The following is a 14,246-nucleotide window of genomic DNA, read 5'->3' as shown; positions in this document are numbered from 1 at the left end:
TTAGTGGAAACAGTAACAAGACCCTACCTGATCGTAACTGCTTAATGCGGCCGTTGTTGTTGCTTGTGTCGACGGGTAAGAAATCTTTAAACCAAGTGATTTCTGGGTCCGGATTCCCACTGGCTGCACAAAGCATGGTGGCAGTGCGCGTACGCTCCACCACCTTCAACTGTGGGCCCATGTCGATGGTAGGGAAGCCCCTGGGAATCTGATCTTCTGCAAGACAAAAGGTGACATATCATTATGCTAACGAGAGGCCCGAGATTAAAGAGATGTTGCCCACTAATCTCTCACCTTACCATATTCGGCATTTGTTGGTTAGTTGGGTTAGCCTATCTGTATTCGAATCTGGTATGTATATACATATACACACACACACACACATATGTATATTTTTTGGAACTTTAGAGTAAAACTATGTATTTTTTCACAAGCATGATGTTCAACTTAAATGAATTCCTTTGTAGGGAGTTCCAATTCCTCAGAAAGTTACCTGAGCGTTCCCACTTCCAAAGAAGAAAAAAGCAACTCAAAAAAGCCACACCTTAGTGTTAGAAAATACGTTTCCGCATTCGAAAGGCCTGCACCATTTTTGCTCATTAAAAAGTTGAAGTTTCTAAATTTTGAATCTTCAACTCATCCAAAGTTCATGTCTCCATATCCCACATCAAGATTGTCCCAGAGCTCAGATCCTGAGAAAATAAAAGTCCTCTGAAGTCCCCAAGCATGACCCACATCCATAACCTACATTGCCAGCTCTTCCAGACAGCATTAGAAGGTACATTCTATTCAAACACTGAAGGGAGCTTAGTTATATGGGTGCTATTTATCTAAATTACAACTTGGCTGTTTGTTTGAAGGCGATTTTAAAACATTTTGACTTCCAATTGGGCCTAGTGTTAATTTAATCAACACTCCTTCATGACTTCTGAAGAATTTTCATGAGCCACCAATTCCAAAATGTCTCAAAATCAGGTTGGGATTCCTGAGCTGTCTCTGTATTTCCCAGGGCCTCTGGCCTCCCCTTGGTGGTTAACTACCAGTTCCATTAGCATGCATTAACCTGCCTCTACTAGTCATTACTTTTCCTCTACCAGTTCATCTCTCCAAAGAACCAAGCCGATATTCCGTGCCCATCAATAGCAAGTGTCAAAAGACTTAAGTTGAGCCACTTACTAAAGACTCCTCCCTCAAAAAAAAATCTAGAATTAATAGCCATTTATAAGACATGAAGTCTCACCTTGGGGAGAGCTGACAAAATTGACTTTTGCCCTATGGAAAGCAGGCTAATACAATTGCATGGCCTTTCTTTTCCTTCTTGGCTCGTAAAGAACACTCCAGAGCCCCTTTTCATATACACAAGTGCACAACAAAGATAATCTTCCTTGCATGCTAATCAGACAGAGAATGTAAAGAGCGCTGCTTTCTTATTTTTAATAAGGGTAATTAAATTCCATCCATCCCCCTTTTGCACAGAACCTCTTTGAATGCATTTTCTTCATTAAATTTTCATGAGAAACATCACACTTGTAACAGATTCAAATAGCCGGAGTAGTTACACGTTGACAGTTGTGGCTTGTTTCCAATTTGACTGTCAGGTATTTGGCAATAAAACTCAGTATTCAACATAAAACAAACTGTGGAAATAATGAAATTTCTAATTGGAATGCTTATCTCAGTGGGTGTAGTATAGAAGATGTTAATTGCTTTTTTTTTCACCCTCTACATTTATTAGTGATTTATATAAAACTGCCTAGGCCAGTTGATAACATCAATTTTGACAGCTCATCAAATGTTTGGTACCAGGAACTTGGGGTAAAAAATCAATACCCTTTATACCTTAACTATACAAACTTTTACAGGAAAAAGCAGCTATCAAAAATTAACAAATTGTCAATATGTCAGTAGCTTTAAACTTGTACATGAGGTGAGAAGAAAAACATTTTGTCCTATTCATTACTGTGCTCATTAAGCTTTAAAGTGTCTTACTTATCACTGTTCCATATTAATATTCAATCATGCAGAATTAGCTATTAATTCATCAACAATCTAAATCAGACTTGACCTTCACAAAGCCATTTGGTCTGTCATTTTGAGAGGCCATTAAAGGGCACATTACTACCTACTTGTGCTTAGTGAATCGTAGAAGTCATACATATTTTGTTTGGAATGGCAGCTATAATAGGCCTGGAAATATAGCATATTTTTTGAGTCTGTTTGGTGTCTTAATGAAATATGCTGATGTGAAACTTACAATTCCATTAAGGAAAGAGAAAAACGAATGTCAGCGTTTTCCAGAGTTAAAGTTAATATCCCATTGCTGGAGAACTTAATAAGTCCCCACCTACCTAGGGCTTGAAAGGAACTCATGGGGAAAGAGTCTGACACTGTGTTGTAGGGAGTCATGCTTTAGATATGTGATACTGATCAAGTAATAGCTTTTGCATAATTTTCTCAGTTAAACTAATTTCATTGTTCATCCATAAGCAATTTTGATGATGCCTTTACTTCCACTCCAATTCTACAAACACCAAACCTCTCTTATTTGATAAGAAACCACAAAACTAAACTGCCCGCTAAGTCCAGAGCCTTCTTCCAAGGTGGCCCCAACCAGTTCTTTTTCCCTAATCTTGCTGGGGACTCATAGTGAACTCAGCCAGACTGGTGCCTTGAGTCTGGTCCCAAATGATTTAAAGGAGTTTTGAATGAAGAACTGTTTGCCACGGTGCCACTCCTCCAAGTTTTCAGATTTATAGCAAATATTTTTATGAAGGAAAATCATGTCAGTTACATCAAAACATACTTTTAAAAAAGCAGCATTAAGAGATTTGGTAAATAGACCTGATTGTTTAGGTGTTATCAACAATATAGAGAACTACTATTCTCACCAAACTGGCAATAAAGCAAAATCAGAATCTGCAGGAGGAGTAAGCTTTTTATTGGCTTGCCCACCACGCCCCCCCCCCCCGGGAACTCATTCTGCTGAATCACTTTTCTGAGTACCAAACAGTTCATAGTAGCTCCTCTTAAAGTTCTCAGCTGGTGTTCTCTACAAACCCCTATTACAGTCAATGTGTAAACTTGAACTCATACACACACGGAACGCAGGGCTATGTTAGTAACTTTTTAATTATCTCCGTGTTCAGTAAACACTTGCAATTAGACCTGTGCAGGGAATCAGGGCAAACATTTCAGGGATCACTCCTGTGCATCTCTCAAGTTCTAATGTGTTTATTCCGTGCCCCTCATTTAAACAGTTCATCATTCTTTAATTGTTTTGTGGTTATAAATTTGGCCTCTCCAATTTGAATCTAAGTCTAAAGGCAAAAACTATCCTATAACTTCTTCCTATTTTTAACAGTTTCTTAAGTGGTATTAGACTTACAGACTCACAAATATAGTAGTTAACGACAGTTTTCTTAATTTTTATAGTCCTATGTTTTATTTAATTAATTTAGCCAACAATTTTCATCGATTGAGATATGTGATTTATGCTTGGTTCCTTCTGTAATGCGGTGCAGTTGCTGCACTAGAAACACACCCTTCAGTTCCTGCCTTCCTAATTTTACAGGAAGGCTTCTGTCATGTATTGGTTGTAAGTTCCTACAAGTCAAAACTACAACCACCTAACAAAAAAACCTTACCTGAAAGCGCAATGAAATTCAAAAGAACACAATGGAACATGGATCTACACTCTGCTATCCCATCTTTAGAATCCTGTAATGGAATTCTTGATGCTCAAACTAATAATAAAACCCAAGTGAATCACTCAGTTATATATTGAGGCAAACACCCTGGGTTTTCTTTCACTGACAGGAGCAAAGATTTCTCAGTGGCTGGATATCTTAAGGCTTTAGGCATTCACTATGTAATCTTATGGAAGCACAAAAGTTCTTTCTTCTTTTTTTTATTTTAAGGATGAAAGCACTAAGGGAAGTTTTCATTAACATAAAAAAGTCAAAATGTTAGATGGATAATATGAAGAATATTTTCTTAAATAAATATTGAAAGGCAGGAATTTTCACCTGTTAGAGAAACAGTACTTATCTATGCAACAAAAGTCAGTGTGTTTTTATGGCTAATAAAAATTAAAAATTCTCTTGGAAAATTTAAATATACAGGCCTAAAGGTGGTCAAATAATAAAGTATTTTTATGTTTATGAAAGCTGCATTACATTTAAAAAAAGAGACTTTAAACAAATAGTTTTAAAAATCTCTGGGACAGTCAATAAATGGCATCATTCACTCTACAGATAGTTACTGAAGCCCTCCTATGAAGTAATCTAGAGAATCTTCATATAGTGATTAATTGTATCTGCAGGATAATTACATTCTTTGTCAAAAAGAACAGTACCCAGCCCACAGACAAGAGGGCTGAATGAGACAATGAATTAAGTGTGCCTAGCACTGCCTGATATCTAGTAAAATATCATCATATATGTAGTTACTCTAAGCTCCCACAACAGATTTAAATAGAATAGAGGCATGTGACTCTAAGGCTTGGTATGACAAAGCTGCAACAATAAACTGTAAATGGGAAAGTATTCTACGCACGTAATAAAAAACAAAAATTATCTAAACATTCAAGTGAATTTAGAGGGCAGTATCTTGTCAAGTAACCTCTTTAGAGCTCACAAAAGCCCCCATTTCTCTCTCTGAACAAGATGTTAGGCTTTTTGATTAATCTACAGCATAAATAAAGCACATCTATATTGTCACGTGACATGTTCCCAAAAGTGAACTTTAAAAATAGCTCTAAATTTGGGGGACGGAAAAGCTTTGCTGTGAATGACTGAACACACTGAACCATTTGAGCCTGATAAGGGCTCCTTGAGATAGGCAAGGGTGGCATCATTTTCTGGAAAAACCATGGCTTTCTAAAGACACAAAACAGAGATTCAGCAAAGCTAAGTTACTTGTTCCAGGTCATACATACAGCAAAAATAAAAATAAATCTTTTAACTCTAGATTTGGTGTATTTTCACTTCATCATGTTACCTCTATTCTAGTTGCTGTTATTTGAATAAATAAAATGCTTAATTGGAGTCAACCCATAAAGAAAGGCACAAAAAAAATTATTTGAATAGTTAATAATTTTTTATATTTTAAGTTGAAAGAACTAGAAACTCAAGTTCCACGGATGGAACAGTAACTTTAAAACAGTTCTACACTGCCTGGCCAGTGTGGCTCAGTGGATTGAGTGGCATCTATGCATCAAGAGGTCACCGGTTCAATGCCTGGAGGCAGGCGATCAATGTTTCTCTCTCATCAATGTTCCTATCTCTCTCCCCCTCTCACTTTCCCTCCCTCTAAAAAAAAATTATTAAAAACATATTTTAAAAACAAAACCAACAAAAAAAGAGCCATAGTTCTACTTCTACATTTAAAAAATCCCCCATTTGATACATATCAATTGGCTTATTTGTTTAGCATTGGTTCCAGGTAGAGACAAAATTCTACCACGTATGCTAGCCATGGATGAGAAATGTATGAAAAGAATGTGAAAAGCATGCTAAATATCAAATGACTTCCCTAGGAAGCACTTCAGCACTGTGCTTATGCTTTTAACCCTTTGTAATTTCTATTTAGTTATCTAGAAAAGACTAAAAAATGGCAGCACTTCTGCTTTGGGCAGACACCAAAATACAGTATGCAGACCAGAGAACTAGACATGAGTAGACTCAGTATATTAACTCTATGACCTTAGGCCACACGGGGTGGGACAGGTAATGACCACCCCAAATGGCATTATCTAAGAGAAGACACAGATCAGTAGCTCAGAGGCTGGCTGGCCAAGAGGGTACTGATTGGGAGTATTTGCTAACTTTGTTGAAAAGCAAGTGAGTTTTCAAGTCATTAGCTTTCAGAATAATCCACACTATCAGGCTATACAAACAAGAACCATTTCTTTCCAGAATACAGTCCTTGAAGCGGATGGGGGGGAGGGGCATGCGTCATTCTTAAAGAAAACAGAGTAAAGAAAGCTTTTATTTTCACCAATCCAGATGGCTGCAGGGTAAAATTTGCACTGTTTTGACATCATGACCATATTATTAAAAATCAATGTTCCTGCAAGTGGATTGAGTGACTGAAAACAGGAAAAAAAAAGAAAAGAAATAAAATCTAAATCAATGATTTTTTGGCAAAGTTAGGATCCAGGCCATTATCCAAATGGTATTCATATGAGTAAAATTGGGGGAAAATATATATATATTTATATATATATAAATAAAGTGGTTTCTAATTATGAGTCAAAGGCTACTCAAAGTCTGAAAGAAATTACCCGAAGCAGGAGAAAACTGACAGTTAATAAATGATATTTCAAATGGAATACTTAATAAATATAAGATCTGGCCCCCCCCCAAAAGTAATTATGAACACAATAGAGTGACTTTTTAGTCCAAGATCCTCTTTGCAAGTTATTAGGTACATATGGTATGCTTATTATATGACTATATATCAATCAGAGAAGCTCTTATTTAAGAATGGAAGTAGGAATCTCGTAAGGGTAGTTAGTGGGTACAAGAGGCTCCAAAGGTTTCTCATAGAATTATGCCACGCAAGAGTAGAAAATTGGACGCTGATAAGCTGATGGAGCCTCATTAGCAGCTACTAAATATTCAGTACACTAACCAGATACCACAGAGCCTTCCAGGGCAAAGCTCCATTCGCTGAAATGTTCTTCACGTGTCGAGGCGGCACTCTTGGCACAGAATAAAGCACACTTGTTTAGAAGCAATGGATGCAATTACGCTACAAATCATGAAGTAATGTCTATGTCCTAGAACACAAATCCAGTTAGGTTTCATTACCATTTGTATGAATGTGGTGGCTGCAATTTCACATGGCATTGACTCAGTTAAATCTCTTTGTTAGTAGTGTTTTGCCTTGGCAAAGGATCACGCTCTTTGTGATCCAAAATTAGATAAATTCATGGTGTGGGTGTGGGGGAAGTATCAGCCCCAGCCTAGAAACACTATTAATACTTGAATATTTAAGTAAATATTTAGGGATCAGGTTTATGCTTGTATTCCCTTCTCAGGATTGCAAATCTCATTAAGATAACAAAATCCAATAACCATCCGCTTCCGTCAATCTCACTCCTTTCTGTTAACTAATTTTTATTAAAGAGCATGTGTCATGATACTCTGTACATCACGCAAATTGGGCCTTATTTTAAATATTAAAATAATCACTTTAAATAAATTTATATTTAAATCATAATATGAATCTTTTAAGAAAAAAATAAAAGCAAAAATGTACAAGGGAGCTAAAGTTCAAAAATTGATTTCTTGTGTTTTCAGAAAGAGAGACAAAGACAAAAATAGTAAACATAGAAAGAGAATTGGGTTTGGGTTCTGCCTCCACTGTTTGCTGGCTTTGTAAAAGTTGGCAGTTTTAATGAGCTCAAGTCAAAGGAGGCCAAGAAAAACCTTCATCCTGGCTGCCTCACTGCATTGTGGTGAATGTAAATAAAAATGAAAAATTTAAGCCATCAAGTGTTATATAAAACAGAAAACTGGAATGGACTGTATGGTGAATTGGAATTGGAGATATTGGTATGAGCTCATGGTTTTAAAAAAAATATGCACATTTATACAGAAATGAATCTAATTGTAAATGAGTGTGCATAGACCCATACATCCCCTCCTTACATAAAATTACCAAACGTATCTCCCCCAGCTGTGTGACCTGAGAGTGGCAATACCAGATAGCAATGGCCACACCTACCATCCAGGTCTATTTTCTAAATATGATTCTCTAGTAAAAAGAAATAGAGGTCCTTGGAGAAATGACTGATTCCATACAGCACTGGGACAAGGAAAATACAAGATGTCCCTAGAATATCTGTTGTACAGGAAAGGACTACTCACAGAGTAACAGGGGCAGCGTGTTAAAAAGGCAAAGATGCCAGCTTAAAGGGCCTTCCGTCAGCCAACCGTGGCCTAACGTGAACATCAAAATGAAAAAACATATGTATTAACAAATTATAACACAATGAATACAATAAAAAGACATGAGCCCATACGGATATAAACGAACAAATGGATAAATTGAAAAGTTTCAGAAGGAATGGTGTATTTGCATAGTCTCAAAGTAACTCCTCATAGTGGTTTATTAAGTATATATGAGAAGAATAACTTTATAATAGAGAAGGCTTGCAGAAACAGTGTTGATCAAAATATCAAAGATAACATTAATAATCGGACAAATCAAAATTATATGGTGAGAAAAACACAGCACTTTTACTTCCATGATATTTATTGTAAACTAAATGTTTGTCTCTCTCAAAAGTCATACGTTGAATCCTAGGGTCCATATGAAGTACCGGAGGAAGGTAATTAGGTCACAAGGGTGGAGCTCTTATGAATGGGATTTATGTCCTTATAAAAGAAGCCCCAGAGAGATCACTTACCCCCCTTCCATATATGGACATATAAAAAAGAGGGTCGCCTATGAGCCAGGAAACAGGCCCTCACCAGACACTAAAGTGCCAGTGCCTTGATCTTGGACTTCCCAAACTCCAGAACTATGAGAAATAAATGTTTGTTGTTTATAAGCCACCTCTCTATATTTTGTTATAGCTGCCCAAAGGGGCTAACACAGTATTACTGCCATAGATTCATCAATAGGACCATGAGTAAACATCAGCAAAACCACAAATGAGAAGAGTGTTATGAAATAAGAGACTTGTTATATTCAAAACTATCGAGATCAGGAATGCTGAAGAAAGACAGAGGAGCTACCAGATTGAAAATGAAGGGCAAAGTCTAATCCTGAACCTCTGAGGATAATTAGAGACACTTGAACAGGGACCACTGTAGAAACCCAAGTAGGACAATCCGCTGAAATGTGGTCTGAAGTGTATGGAGGGGAGGATTACATGTTCAAGATGCATGAATGTTGACTTCCTGATTTGGGCGCTGTATTAAAATTAGGTAGGAGAATGTCCTTGTTTGGAGGAAATATAGTATTTGAGGAGGATGGGCATCATGTGATCAATTTACCCTAAAATAGTTGAGGAAAAAAACAAAAGTTCTTTGTATTGTAGTTTCCACTTTTTTAAGTAAGACTGGGATTGTTTCAAAATTTAAAATCATTTTTAGGTAAGTCATTATAATTATTTTATATTATCATAAGTAAATGAGATTTTAGAAATCTCTAGATTATCTTATTAGTATCTCAGTTGCGTAAGATTTATTCCCAAAGTTTTTGGATAGTTGGATGTACTCAGGTATTTTTGTTCCAAATATACTTCACCCGAGGCCCTCCTCAACACTAAGTGTAATTAAATGAAATTTCAAGTTAATCAATTTTATACCAAAGATGATATCAGAAAACTGTCAGATATTAAAATATATAGATTCTTATAAAATTAAGACTTACATATATTTAATCATCAAGCCTGAATGTTGAACAAAATTGAGCAATACTTTACAAGCAAGGCTCAAGCTCATGAAAATAAAATGTAGAGAGATCAGTACTCAAAGAAAAATGTTCACATTTATGATTTTTATTTAGAGCCGTGAAAACATGAAATGGATAGGCCCCTAATTGTCTCTCTAAGCACCGGAGAAAGTTTAAGACAGAAAATGAACTTTTTGATGAGCTTCTTTCCAATGAAAACATCATCGACTTGACTTAAACCCAGAAAATTTCAGAAATCTGTCAGTTCCTAAACCAGGATTTCTTGGGAGAAATCAACCTTCCCCCTAGCTTTTCAATTCTCTCCCTCGTGTAGCCGCCCCCAGGGTGGAGCATAGGCCAAGCACAGAGCAACTCTATGCCAAATGAATGCTGACCCACCCTTACCTGCAGGAGCTGCAAGAAGGACTGCGATATGAAGCCACTAGCTTCCTAATGTGCTCGGTCTCAGTGTGAGTATGGAAAGGACCGCCTCTGCCTACACACGTGAGGTCAGTGTTCTGACTGTGGACGTGCCAGGGGCCCCAGGCAGCAGTCTAGAATGAGATGGAGATCCCTATGGATTTGCATCCATTTTCCCCAACAACAGCTCAGTTCCTGCAATCTGAACATAGCTGCCATGCCAGGGTAGTTTCCCTTTAGGCAGAGAAGAGCATCGTGGCCAACGGCCTCCTGAATAAAAGAGAAATAATGTGAGCTGCACTCCTATGAAGACGTGCCATTTAGAATCCCTTTAAAGATAACCTGTGACTGTCACACTTTAATATGCTACATGGCAATTAAATAGGTATGAAGTTCCAATGACAAGGCCTTCAGAAGTGATACAATAAACCTTTCTCTTACAGATGAAAAACAACCCAGAGTTGTTCATGTTCCTTTAGTTGCAAAAGACTGACATATTGTTATAAATTTAGGAAGCATACAATCTCTAATTCTTAACAAAGGGACAGCAACTGGACAAATGAAAAAGTTACTGGGCCTTGAGTTCACTGGCATAGAAAGCCAGCATGCCCCACTGTCCCCCACAGCAGCAGCACATAGTTCTTATGCTGACTGCAGGACCTCTGCTGCTTCAACTGCCCAGCGACCAGGGCTACGAGCCTGCTGAGTAAGTAACGTGTGCACACTCACTAAAGGAAGTGAGAACGCGAATTTCAGCCGCTGAGCCCTAAAATAACTCATGCTATTTAAGCGTTGATTGTTACAGAGATAAAATAATATGCAACACAGCTTTGTAAAATATACATGACAGGTTTCATGGGCAAATTACAATCAAGTGGGCAAATTTTATAGGTTTTCAAGAATTATCTCAGAGGAACATAAAATGTAATTTAAAAATGTTTACCCATTGAAAAAAGTCATTTTCAACTGAGTTGTTTTTTCTATCAGACACCACCCCCTTCGCAAACCCTATGCTTGGGTGACTTGGGCTGAAAGCCTGTAGATTTCCATTTACTGAGAACCTAGCTCACATATCATAGGAACTTAGCTGCGTGAATCCTGACACAGCTGCTCCTTTGGTAACAGCAGCTAAGTCACAATAAAGCCAACTTTTTTTTTTTTTAATGTAATTTTCATGTGATGCTTGTTTATACATATAAATTCCTCCTAAAGCCTAAGCTATTTTCCTAAAACCTGGTGAATGAGGATCTAGAAAAAAATCTTCCTGGGATATGAGTTTTCCTGGTGAGTTTTAATTTGATAGAGATTTAGGAACATTCCTGCACATATAATCATAGTTTTTAAATGTTTCTGTCTTCAGTTTTGAGGGGGGAAGAAAAGTACAGTGGCAGATTTAAGACTAAGCTGGCCAACCCTCACCTCTCTTGCACTCCCAGACCTACTTTCTTCCTTTATACTTTGAGTCCATTTCCTGGGAGGGAGAATAATATTTGTCTTATTACTTATATTCCACCTATCACAAAGCCTACTGTTCGTTCAAACATATGGTGACATGTTTCTAATCATTTGACTTTAAGCTATTCTGTTTAACCCATGACAGAGTTCATCAGGGGTACTTGGACTCCAGAATCCCTGCTGTGTTAATGACAAAATCTGTTTCCTTCTGGGTTAGTCTTCAAAAGGCAGACATTAAATGGAAATTTTCTCATTAAAATTATTTATGAATTGTAAAACATGAGATAATTCTGAGGGTAACTATGTCATCCTGATAAAATATGTATATGACGCTGGAGCACAGAACAAAGTGAACTATAATAGATTTTATCTACTATAAAACCACAGTGATTTTTCAGAAGAAACAGCTATGTAGACCAACTAAAGCCAAAGTTGTGCTTTTTGATAGATATTCTCAAGTGTTTAACTGTTTTCAGTGACTGAATCTATGTAGACATTACCTCATTTAGTTACCAAAGTTCATATATTGCAACTGATTAATCACAGTTACATGTTCAACTGAGATTTTACAAAGACCTTTTGTTTTTAATTAAATGAATGAAGTGGATACTTGCTTATAATTTCTTAATGGTTTTCCAGGTTCAAATGATCATATCTATACTTTATGGCATAGAATTGTTAGTTCCTTGATTTCCCATTAATCCTGTTTAAGAAGAGATCCATCATACTTCATACATACTCGAGCTGAAATTATGGGTGTTCCCTTTGTTCATCGCAATGTAGAGGGTGACTGGCCTATCCAAATACATATTGCTATCCTTAGTTTTCTTTTTTTCAATTTTTTTTTATTTATTGAGAGAGAGAGATTTGTTGTTCCACTTATTCATGCATTCGCTGGTTAATTCTTGAATGCATCCTGATGGGAGACCGAACCCTCATTAGGACTATACTCTAACCAACTGAGCTATCCGCCCAGGGCCTTCCTCCTTAGTTTCCTCAAGATATACAAACATGGCCTAAACATGGGTCAAGGTCAAAATCTGTAACTCCACCTAACCACACAGTTGTGTTTTCATCTACACATAGCAAGGATAGCAACCTCACACTGATGGGCAGCGCCTCACAACTTGGCCACCAGGAAAGCAATGACTATGGATAATTAGCTGAAATAATGCAATCTCATCGATTCTTCCACATAATATAAAAACGATCCTTTGGTTAGAGGGTCAGGAACTGGGACTATTTTCTGTTGTTTACTGGAAAACAAGTTTTACTAAATAGTCTTAGGGTCTAATTTCTAGGTTGCACTGAGGGACTTGAATAAGCAACAGTCCTGTGCATCTAAAGAGCATTAATTCTGCCTATGATGCAGAGAATATTCTTTACGTGACAATCAATCGTTCTGAAGAACCATGGGAGAAATCTTTTTTCCCTGGTTTCCGTCTCAGGAATAACTGTAATTTTTCTCAAGAACTGATTTGTTTTAATTTTATGGACATTTGTCATCTGTGTCACAGTTTTACTCCTCATTTCCAGAGCTGTTAGCAGGTTTAGAGCTAAACTTCGGTCTTCTTTTAGCACAGGCACAGAAAGAAGTCCATGGCCCATGTTCCAGCTCCACTCCTAACATCACCTGATCTTACTCCAATGTTTTCTTGTTCCACCAAGGCAACATTTTATCTCATAATAGTTAACATTCCTTTGTAAATTAATTTTATATCCCTTTAAACAAGGTGATAATAGACACAAATGTATAAATATTGTAAATCAGATCTTTCAAAAATATATAATGAGCAAGAGAGGATACCTGCAATACTTTTAACAATAAACATAAATTTTAAAAAGAGGAATAATCTAAAAGGAATTATATATATATATATATATATATATTCACACACATGTATTTGTTACTGGAAAACAAAGTAAAGCTTGTTTTCTAGTAACAAAACACTGATCTCCAAGATGTCAAGAAACAGCCAAACAAACCACATTGCCCATAATAGTCTATGACAAATCTTAAAGTTATGATAAACCAAAACCAAACATTATAGCAAGCTTCCCAGAGAGTATGGCATGAAAACTGATTTGGTGAATACTAACTTGAAGGAAATGCACCTTCTATAAACATATAACATAGTCAGCATGTCTGTATAGAGCACATTCTTATTTTACCTGCAGAAAATTATATTCACATCTAATATTAAATAAGCAGTGCTATCTATTCAATATAATAACCGCTGGTTAAACATCTCTCAGACTCTCTGCATCAAACATTGGTTAGCACTTGAGGGCTCTAAGAACAGTGCCTCCAAGGTCTTACAATATAATGGTGGAAACATGCATGTGAACAGAGGTCATTTGTGAAAGAATCAACTGCTAAGGGAGCACAAAGGGGTGAGTATTGAATTTTGCTGGAGCTCAGGGAAGCCAGGCCTAACCACATGCACAGAATTTGGATAGACAGGAGTGTGTCAAGGACATTCAAAGCACAGGCAAAGTATGATGAAGGTGCAGAGGCATTAATGAATGACATGGTGTATTCAGTGTGAAGTGTGGCCTTTTGTGGGATGCTTTTGTTTGGGGATGGGGTTAGGGTAGTGAGTTGAAGTGTGATGCAGAGATGGTTCAAGGGTTCCAAATGTGAGAACCCAGAAGGTTGTAGGGTTTATTTGCTAGAATGTATGGAGCTGGGTATTTTTGAACCAAGAAAGAAAGAGGAAACTTTTCATGTTCTAAAACACAGTCTTTGTCAAGGGAGTTTAGTGGCTGGGGGCAAAGAGCAAGATCAGTTAGAAGGTGGCTGTACTTCTTTTAATGCAAAATAAAGAGGTCTGTGTTTGGAGACCATTCCTGGGAAGAGAATGGAAGAGAGGAAGTTAGATACACATTGGAGAAATGTTCCGAAGATTTAGGAAGTATTCGTCTAATGTAAGGGGAACAGCTGTGGTAAAGGTAAGTCTCAA

At 37.1% G+C, this 14,246-nt stretch overlaps 1 protein-coding gene across 5 annotated transcripts in view; it reads right to left on the bottom strand.

Annotated features, from left to right (window-relative positions):
* PTPRD (protein tyrosine phosphatase receptor type D) overlaps window positions 1–14,246 on the bottom strand; it is a 470,419-nt gene that overhangs the window by 186,226 nt on the left and 269,947 nt on the right. For all 5 annotated transcript variants that reach the window (XM_016223581.2, XM_016223577.2, XM_087822669.1 and 2 more), the window contains exon 5: window positions 28–216. In XM_016223581.2, the coding sequence (XP_016079067.1) occupies window positions 28–216 (189 nt within the window). The remainder of the gene's footprint in view (window positions 1–27; window positions 217–14,246) is intronic.

Source organism: Miniopterus natalensis, chromosome 12 (genome assembly GCF_054644295.1).
Source record: "Miniopterus natalensis isolate mMinNat1 chromosome 12, mMinNat1.hap1, whole genome shotgun sequence".
Taxonomy (NCBI): Eukaryota; Metazoa; Chordata; class Mammalia; order Chiroptera; family Miniopteridae; genus Miniopterus; species Miniopterus natalensis.
The sequence above is the reverse complement of the archived record's forward strand: the minus strand, read 5'-3'. Positions and strand labels throughout refer to the sequence as shown.